The sequence below is a fragment of the Rhamphochromis longiceps genome, linkage group LG7, assembly GCF_057381845.1.
Source record: "Rhamphochromis longiceps isolate RC_006_pf linkage group LG7, R_longiceps_female_GT1.1, whole genome shotgun sequence".
NCBI lineage: Eukaryota > Metazoa > Chordata > Actinopteri > Cichliformes > Cichlidae > Rhamphochromis > Rhamphochromis longiceps.
This window is the reverse complement of record NC_140563.1, coordinates 71150363-71160362: the sequence shown is the minus strand read 5'-3', so window position 1 is coordinate 71160362 and position 10000 is coordinate 71150363. Positions and strand designations below refer to the sequence as shown.

The window sequence follows — 10000 nt, the reverse complement described above, 5'->3', positions numbered from 1 at the left end:
ACTGCTGACACATCTGACAGGAGCCTCACCAAACAGGTGAGGAGCCTGGTTTGCAGATTTGCTCCGCCTCCAGCTAATCAGACCTGTCAGAATGATGTGGCGGTCATGTTTCTACTGCGAGGACTTGAAGTACTTTGTACTCTAGGCCTTCACCCAATCACACACACAGCTTGATGAGCAGGTGGGAGGAGCCAGGACTTGATTAGAAGCTGTTCGTCCTGAGCCACAGACTGTTGGGACAGTGACGCTAGAGTACGATGTCTCAAGACCACTTTTACGTGGTCTTGGTCTCGCTGTCTCAGATCTCAGGTCTTGACTACAAGTCTAGGTGTGCAGCCTGATCGTCCACACTGACCACAGATGGCGATCAAACCGAAACCACCATCTCCGATTTAGAGCAAAGCTGGGCGTTTCAGGTATTTTGGCCGCCGCCCACTCTGCCTGCCGGCGTCCCTGTAAACCTCAGTGTGAGAGCCCTGGGAGGCGGGCAGGTCACATGTTAGTCCTCCAGCAGGTGCTGATCAATAATCAGGAAAAGTGAAGCTCTGCACAGTTCAGCTGCAGGGTGGCGCACTGAGCATGCCTGCGTGTTACCTGTCCCAGCCGTGCAGGTACGGGCTGCTCCTCTGAGACACATCCCGGTGTTCTCTTAAGCCCCGCCCACGTTCAGTGATACTGTCATCACGATGATGGACATAACGCCATAACCCCATCACACCTGGTTAGCCACAGCTAACAGAGCACACCTGCCTGTTCTGATGATGGCATCCGTCAGGAAGACACTTACAATCGGTAGAGTGCTGCTGAGGCGGAGCTCACGCCAAAGAAATCTGGATCTGCGTTTATGTTTACTTCGATAAATAAAGGAGGCGGGACTCTGGACACGTACATGGTGCAGGAACATGAAGCGTGTGTTAGCTGTCAGGCAAACATTAACAAGTGACAAGCTCTATTTCTCTGAAACCCCGCCTCCAAACGCTCCCTGAAGGTGACTGAGACTCAGCAGCAGATTTGATGGCATCATGTGACTCTGCTGCACGGTGTCTCATCATCCACGCTCAGCCTTCAAACCTCTGCAAGCTCAACGTAGAGAGCACGGCGCCACTGAGGGGCTTACCATCATCACCTGGCAAAGCCCGCCCATCTTTATAGCCTTAATCCTTCTCCTGAACATTAATCCTGAGGACGCCTGCCAGAGCTCGTTAAGATCCGCGTCCTACGCCACACCGAGCTACACTATCTCGCCAACGAGCACTTCCGTGAAAGAGGTGCTCACACAGAAGCCGCCTGACTGAGATCACAGCATGGAGAAGTGTTCTGAGCTCAGGCGGAGGTCCCGTGTGGGTGGGGCCTCTGAGGCGAGATAGAAGACTGCCAAGCTGACCTCCTCGCTCCTCATCAGAGATCTCAATAGAAGCACTGCACGATGACATCATTGCATCTCACCAATTACATTCATACTTTTATTCCTCAGAAAATAAAACACAGTAAAGGTCGTCACAGCTGACGAGTCAGCCTCACTGAGCAAAGCAGCAGCATCGCTGCGGCGAGCACGTCAGCATCGCTGCGGCGAGCACGTCAGCATCGCTGCAACGAGCACGTCAGCATCGCTCAGTTCCTCCCTCCAGAGCAACGTCGGGCGAGCGTGAGGTTTAGGTTTGTTCTGATCCACTGAGGAATGCCGCGATGTTTGAAGGCGGGGTCAACAAAGACGCCTCCGTCTTCACTTCTTGTGTAAAAGCAGTAAAAAATGACGAGAACACCCCTGAGCTCGGTGCGGTCTGGTTTGTGTCCGGCTGTCAAACAGCATGTGTGACCGATGATGTCATCGGTACAGCATCTCGTGGTTAACGCGATCTTCCTGATGTTTAGTGGAAGCTGGTGAGAGGCTCCTCCTCCTGCTTGTGGCGGTAACGCAACGTAGTCACGCTAATCATTGAACACTGCCCAGCCTCCTCGCTGTGACACGATTCCTGCAGCGAGGAGCGCCAAAACTCAAACTGAGATGACGTGAGCTGTTGCCTGCACTCACTGGTTTCCAGTAAAGCCTTAGTACTGGACTCTGCTGCTCTCTGGAAGGCGTAGCTGAGCCAGTGTCGTCTGTTCTTGGCGCCGCGCTCGGTGTCGCTGTGAGCTCCTGAATAATTGAGCGTGAGGAGTTCAGTTACCCCAGAGTCACGCTCATACCGAGGCTCTGCCTTCAAATATTCATTTCCTGCTCATCAATAAAAGACGGACAGCACGGCGAGGAGAACCCTGCTGTCACTGAGCCGCCTCTGAGATTATCTGGGAGGGTTTCCGCCGCCAACCCAAAACCCAGCATGTCGCCAGCGGAGCGCTTCCTTCAGTGCAAGCCCGACAGGAATGAGGATAGCTTCAGATTCCTCGCTCTATCACCACCTCCGCCCACTGCCAACACCACGAGTGAATGAACTGCTGTAACGTTGCAGCGCGTCCGTCCGTCCCCGGGTCACAGAAACGTTCCCAACACGTCGTCTTTGTACCGGATTAACAGGTTTAGTTCTGATTGCTTGTGTTAATAAGCTGCTACCAGTGAAGCAGTGACTTCCCTACGGTGGCCCTGAGAGGCCAAACGGACTGCAACTTAAGAAAACACCAGCAATAAGAAAAATGGTGCAAAAGAACACAAAACACAACGGAAATAAGAAAAACGACAACAGAAATAGGAAAAAACACAAGTGTTTCTGGGGAGACAATGACCTGACGGACCAGTTGCAGGAACCCAAAACATGGTAGTCGTGTTTTATCATGATCGATATCATACTCAAGACGGAACTGTAGGCTAATAGTCAGGCTAACACGCTTACCTCTCATCTTTTCTTTCCTCACAAAACCGATAGATCCTCCACTTCTTTTAAGTGTCTCCCAGCACAATTCTTAGCATGTTTTGGTTCCTGCAACTGGTCCGTCGGGTTATTGTCTCCCCAGACACCTTGTGTTTTGGAAATCTGTTTTTCCTATTTCCATTGTCTTTTTGTGTGCTTTTGCAGCGTTTTTCTTATTAGTGGTGTTTTCTTTGCAAGTTGCAGTCCGTTTGGCCTCTCAGGGCCAACGTACTTCATTAACCATGGCAGGCAGCCCATAGTGATGTGAAGTGGGCGGGGCAGTGAAACTGCCTTCAGTATAAGAGCACGGTTAGTCCCTGAGATATGAACATGAGCAAAGGCTGCAGCAGAGTCAGTTTGTTCTCCGGGTTTGATGTTCCCGTAATCTGCTCCTGTTTCTGCAGAATGAAAATAAACAAAAATAAACTGGACCATCACGTTAAAAATTCCCCCTCAGTCACAGCAAAGAATGAAAACTTGAACGTGTGAAGCGGTCACAGCGGGTCGGCTGCACCTCTGAGTTCTTCACCTCTAATCTACAAATCTGTGAACTAAGAGGAGTCAAAGTGCTGCTGCCTGGTTGGTAATAAGTCCCTGCTGAGCGAAACATTAAAAAGACAATTAGAATTGAAAATTCAGCGTCAGAGCACGAAGGAAAACAGCCTCAGCTTCTTTAGACGCTGATGAAACGCTCAGAATTTTATGTTATGTTGTATTTATGATTGTTACTGTTTAAAAACAACAGAGCGATCGATCGGCGTCACTGCTGTGTTATCATCCTGAGCCTGTGCACTCTTATACTGCAGGGATGGGTACACACCTGCAGGGGCGATGGAGGGGAACAAACAGCTGGTTAAAACACGAGGTCACGCTCACTGAAACACGCCTCTCAGATCGCGTCTTTGCCTCCTGACAGGTGATAAATTGGGCGGCGGCCTCGGCGTCTCAGAGTTGAGAAAGACACATTAAAGCAGTGGGAAAGTTTTTAGTGCGGTGGGCGAGCAGCAGGAGATAAAGTGCTGCGTCGGATCACACGAGGAGAAATAAGCCGATGAGCTCATCTCAAAGCTGCGTGGAGGCGGGGCGACGAGAAGCTTCAGGCCTACAGGTGAGCAGCAGCGAGGTACCGCCCACCCCAAACACACCAATCAGAACCAAACCTCTCTGTCTGCACTGATGACATCATCACTGAAGCAGAGTCTGTGGTTTCACTCTGCTCTCAGCGTTTATAAGGAGGGACACGTCGCCATGGTAACAGATGCTGTGGACCCACCTGCTCTAAGCGAGGTTAAAGAGCTGATAGTGATGAAGAAGCATCTTTAGAACGACCCGAGAAACCGTGCTCCTCCTAACGGCGCCGTTATACTTGCCCTGCTGTAGTCCTCATTTTCCTGTCACCGCAGCTGGGTTGAGGGTGCGGGTCTGTCGGTTTCCCCGACGCTGATGCCGGTACAGGAAGACGCTGCACCCACACTGACGTGGAGCTTCTGTGGAGGGTAAGCCTGATCCTCGACTCGGTTTGGTCTCACAGAGGAAGCTCCAGACCACGAACGATGGTTCAGTCCTACCTGTCACATCCACACCTGTATGTAACAGGGTCCTACAGGCTGCTTACCTGGCCTCGAGAAGGCGATCAGCTCAGACCTGCAGCGCTCACGTGGTTCACGTTAACCCTGAAAGGCAAACGGAGGCACACCTGTTGTTGCACTGCAACAAACGCCACGCGCCACCGGTTTGGACTGAAGGCCATCGAACCTTTCAAAGAGATGCCGTCTATGGTGACGTGGTCTCTGTTGTGTTTCATGAAGGCCAGAAACAGTTTTAACCTCCTCACACTTCACCTGTGGGAGGAAGTGACCTCACCTCTGACCCCACAAATCTGAAGCGAAGCCCTCGCGCTGTCAGTTCACAGAAAAACAGATTTTTTTGGTGAAAATGAAACAAACTGTACTAAACTACTGGATGGTGGCGCAAAGGGGACACGGGTGGAGGTCTGGCTGTTTGCACAGAACAGCTGACACGCTCTGTGTCCCACTGTCCGTGAGCGGCGATGCATCACACAGGTGACGAAGCCGATGATGCACCATCGCTGCTCCTCCATCACAGCATCCATCACAGCACCCGCCTCATTCATCATGACGTCTGAGCACGTCTGTGCCGAACTGTGCCGATGCTAACCCGATGCTGTTAGCATCGGGTTAGCATCTGTCTGCAGGTTTACTGGGAGGAGCTCCAGACTGAAGACGAGGAGGACGGTGCTTCCTCCCACCTGCTGAACTCTGAGTGAACCTTTCATACTCGGAGACGTTCGTGTTTACACCACAGCCATGAAATATGACCAGTGTGAAAAAATAAGTCTCTGAAATGGAAACGGAAGCAGTGCTGGGATGATGAAGGTGACGTAGGTGCCGTATCTGAGAGGATGCTCCAGCCTGTTTTCTCTCCCCGCCACATTAAAAGACTCCCGTCTGTCAAAGCTGCTGGATAGAAATCCTCCGGGCGTGGGAGTGTGACGCATCAGTGAGACGGCTCTGTCAGTCTGATGTCTTCACCTTTCTCCTTCCTTCACTTCTGTTGTTATCATCTAAATATTTTTAGCTGACCGTTGAATCTTTTACAATGATTCCTTTAGTGAAACCTTAACCTCACATAAAACTGCAATTCTGAAGAAAATGTTTCCCACACTGATCGTTATTAGAGGGTTGAAATAATGTTAAATGAATCTTAAAGTTTAATGAAGCTTATTCTATAAATATGTTTGTATTTGTCTGCGAAGACAACTTTTCTGTTAGCGGGACGTGGACAAGATGAGATCCGAGTCGAGCAGAGTTAATCCTGCTTCCAGACGAAGCTTCACGTCAGAACATCATTACTTTCACTTTGATGTCTATTTTTAGAATTCACTTATTGTTGTTTTGATTTGGAGCCATACACATCAAACTGAACTGTAAACGTAATGGTCACTGCGACCAACACTGCAGCCTCCCAGTACTCCTGTCTTTCTTATTCTCCCTGCCTATCTCACTTGTTCTCTGCTAACATCTTCCTTTGGACGCTGTAAATGCGTCATTGTTGCCTCTGGCTCCTCCCACAACAGCGTGGAGCAGACAGCAGTAATCTCAGAGAAAAGAAGCACGCTGACCTCCATCTTTACTACGACTGACTCACCGAGAGCCGTCTGAGGGCCAGAGTTTTGATTTCCATTCAGGACTCTTAGAACGTACTTCCTGCTTATTTATGACAAAGCATCATGGGAACTGTGGTTCCAAACCTGTGCCTCAAACATGAAGGAGACAAAGAATAATAAGAGTGGGGAAAAAGCTGCTCCAGTGGGTCTGTGGCTGTGAGACGATGTCAGAAAGCAGGAGATGAACGCCGATCTTCAGAGAGCTGCTCTGCCTCCTCCATCACGATAGTGCCCGCTCTTCTTCAGCCTGCAGCAGATGCTTCCTGCTCTGCAATAAAGCTAATGCATTTTTTATTGACGTGTATCCATGAGGAGGAAGCTCTGAATAAAGAATAGCAAGCCGGCTCCTTACGGCCCACTTTATTTGTCCGTTTCCATCACTGTCACTGTTTCACTGCTTCAGAGACTTTCCATCGTATTTGGACGCGTGCAAACCACAGTTTGGACTTTTTTCTTGTTTCTGATTTTTAAGCTGGTTCAGTCGAGTTTTTTACTGTTTTTCATTTTGATGGTGTATCTTTTTGTTGTATACTGAATAATTAATCACGCCAACCTGCTGAGGCTGGATGTGACCCTCAGGGTGGGGAGGGGCTGTGATGTAAGTGACGGTTTCACGGCTGATGTTCGTCCGACGCCGTGATGCGAGCAGACTCCGTGCAGGTCAGAGACTCTCAGGCAACGTCCTCAGATACGAGTGCTCAGCGTGGGCGGGGTCTCCTTGCTTTCCTGCAGCGTCTGTAGGCTTTAACCATCAGCATCCTCCATCAGATGATGGAGGTCGTCTGCGGCCGCTCAGCCTTCTTCCTCGTATCTCATTAACACGACATCAGCACACAAGGCGCTGCACGCCAACGCTTCATTAATATTTCACAGTCAGGGGGACGCGTGCCCGGCAACGCGACCTTATGCAGATTAAGATGTTGGCAGGGATAAAATGAAACGCTGCCTCCTGATTATCAACGAGGTGCCAGAGGACGGGCGGAGGTCACACAGGTGCTGACCGCCGTCAGACAGAAAGGAGGCGGGACTGAAACAAACCAGGAGGGAACGACGCGTTCGCCGCTGCTTCTCTGTTAAACGTTTAGCTCATGAAGCTCAGAATGAACACATCGTTTTATTGACTGCTCTTATGACAAATGTTTAACCTCCTGAGACCTGAACTCTTCCACAGCAGCGTTTTTAATTTCTCTCTGATATTTGGGCTGATTGGGACCTGATCAATGTGAAAACAAAGAATTACCAGATTGTTTTTTACCTGATTTTTGTTTCTGATGAAAATAATATCCAGATGTGAGGATATTCATTTAAAATGTTGATAGAACAGCAGCAGCATAACGTCCTCGTAAGTGGACATCAGGCCCATGTAGAGCAAATTTGAGTATTTTGGTCTAAATAACCCAAAATGTCCACATATGTAGACGCAGGTCCTAGGAGGTTAAAGTGTTTTGTGGTTTCCTGCTCCTCCCTCTGTCACACCAGGCATGAAATAAGCCGTCACTGACGGCAGGTTTGCGTTCACGCCACAAAGAAAAGGAGCCGAGGAGGACGGGGTCACGAAGGAGCGGAGCATCATCCAAGCCGACAACGGGGATCTTCCGTGCTACCTCCACGCCTTTACTAGGGCTGCCACAAACGATTATTTTGATAGTCGACTAGTCACCGATTATTTTTGCGATTAGTCGACTAATCAGATCATCATCCATTAGACGTAAAACTACAGCTTATTGCACCAGCAGCATCTGCTCTTATATAACTATCATTAGCTTACAGCTTTAAGTGTTTAAGGTCTGTGCTAACTAAAAATAAAGACAAGATGATAGTTTATTAAATTTTAATGAAATTTGCAGATTGTTTCGGTAAAGTTTAATAAACTCCTTGCTATCTAAAATATAACAGGACACCGGAGTATATTCTCCAGCATCTCACACTTCTGATAATCAGCTGTCTGCTTGACGTTTATTCAGCTGTGCAAAAACTATAACTTTAATCTCAGACAAACTGATTTACTCAGGAACAAATAAAATACTAAAAAAAAGCCAAACAATAACATTTTTAAGTTATCTAAGTGACTCATATATATTTAACCTGAGTAGCGAAAGACGGCGGTGGGTTTGAAAACGATTTGCGGGGAGTCCGGTGTTCTCACGGCGCTAGTGAGCCTCGCCCCCGGCTAGCTATCGAGCTAGTGGGTAACAGACGTCTCCGAAAACGTCGGAGCGCTTTTGAAAATATGCGGTGTCTTGATAAACTGAGCCGATATTTGAGGTTTACACAGCTACATTCTCGCCTGAAAATATGTTAAACGTTTATTTTGTGACCCAGAAAGAATAATAAGAGTAACATTAAAACTAACTAGCTGCCGCCATTGTTGGAAACTGAGCTGGGCCGCGCTATGAATTCTGGGACACAGCTGCTTCTTCTTCTTCTTCTTCTTCTTCGGGGTTTAACGGCAGCTGGCATCCTCGTACATGCAGTGCTGCCATCTTCTGTTTCAGTCCGTTATTACACTCTTAAATCCTGCTATTATTCCTGCGTCTTTTGGGATCTTACAAAGCTTCAAACGACGCGTCGATTATTAAATCAGTCGTCGACGATTTTGATAGTCGACGTAATCGTGACTAGTCGACAAATCGTGGCAGCCCTAGCCTTTACCGGGTTTCCTGAGTGACACATGACGGGACTAACATTAAAACAAACAGCGACAGACGAGCAGCCACGTACACCGGCGCCATCTATAACCAAAAGGATCCATTACAGCAGACCTCCCCAAACTGTGGGGGGCGCAGAGCCATTGCAGGGGGGGCGCGGAATGAAAAGGGGGGAAAAAACAAACCGCTTGGACACTGCTAGCACGGCGCCCACACAAACGCAAAGCAGGAGATGAAGCATCGCTGAATATGTTTCCAAACCAACTTCATTCTAAGCCAAAGAAAATATGGTGAAGCAAATCTGCCCTTTGGCTTCACCTGCACAGGTGCTGAGGCAGGTCTCCCTGCAGGTCTTCCCTGCGTCGGGAGCAGCGCTGGGCTGTTTAAATCACGGATCCCACAGTTGTTTATATTTTTAACCACAGAGAGGCATTTTTGAAAAATGTATTGACAGCAATGTTGAACATTATTACACAGGAAAAAACAACTACATGTAAAATAATCACACCGTGAGCCTCTGCCTTTGTAATGGAGGGACAGTAACTGCGTGTAAACCTGCAGACAGTCAGATTAACAGTATTTCGTCTCTATCATTCTGCGATTCATCTCCTGTAAACAATAACGTGGCCACAGCGTGGCGTGAAAAAGGCACATACCTTTGACGCTGCGTGACCAACTCTGCATTCCTCGTCCACACGGAAACGCAAAAAAAGGAGTTTTAAAAGTCTCAGTTTTCGGTGATTCGAAACGCCGTTTACGTGGACGAAACAGCTGCGTGTTCAAAATCACCCGTGTACGCAGCGTAAAAGAGTTAGTGGTTTATTTATTACTACCTGCAGTTTACTTGTATTTGCTTAACTGTTTACTAAATGTTTGAGGTGTAAAATAAACCGCAATGGAGCAAAATATGGGCGTGTGTGGGTGGAGGACGTGTGCGTGCCTGCGCGCAAGGGGGGGCGTGAACATTTTTCTTGTAAAACAAGGGGGGCCCAGCAAAAAAAGGTTGGGAACCGCTGCATTACAGGAAGACGAGCTGCTGATAGGGCTTTGGAGTTGACGTCACGCCGCAATGCATTATGGGAGCGCAGCGCCATTTTCGGGGTCTACGAATCAAAACAAACACACTGTGTTGGAACGACGACTACAAGAAAGATGCTTAAAAGCAGCTCAAAAGAGAATGAACTGTATAGAGACCGATTTCATTCAGAGGCGAAGCAGCGGTACTTGCAGAAAAATAGCCTGCATTGGAAATGTGGACCCGTATGAAATACGGCCGTGGAGTAAAAACCCTGAAGACCAACCGCTACTGACGTAGCCTG

The 10000-nt window shown here is 48.6% G+C and overlaps 1 protein-coding gene across 4 annotated transcripts in view; it reads right to left on the bottom strand.

Moving 5' to 3' along the window:
* LOC146666974 (carbohydrate sulfotransferase 8-like) overlaps positions 1 to 10000 on the bottom strand; it is a 56151-nt gene that overhangs the window by 15252 nt on the left and 30899 nt on the right. For 2 of the 4 annotated variants that reach the window (XM_085415128.1, XM_085415129.1), the window contains exon 2: positions 9338 to 10000. This exon is cut by the window's right edge. The exons of the other annotated variants lie outside the window; for them this stretch is intronic. In XM_085415128.1, coding sequence (XP_085271254.1) covers positions 9338 to 9365 — 28 coding nt within the window. In that variant the 5' untranslated portion in view covers positions 9366 to 10000. The remainder of the gene's footprint in view (positions 1 to 9337) is intronic. 4 annotated transcript variants of the gene reach the window in all.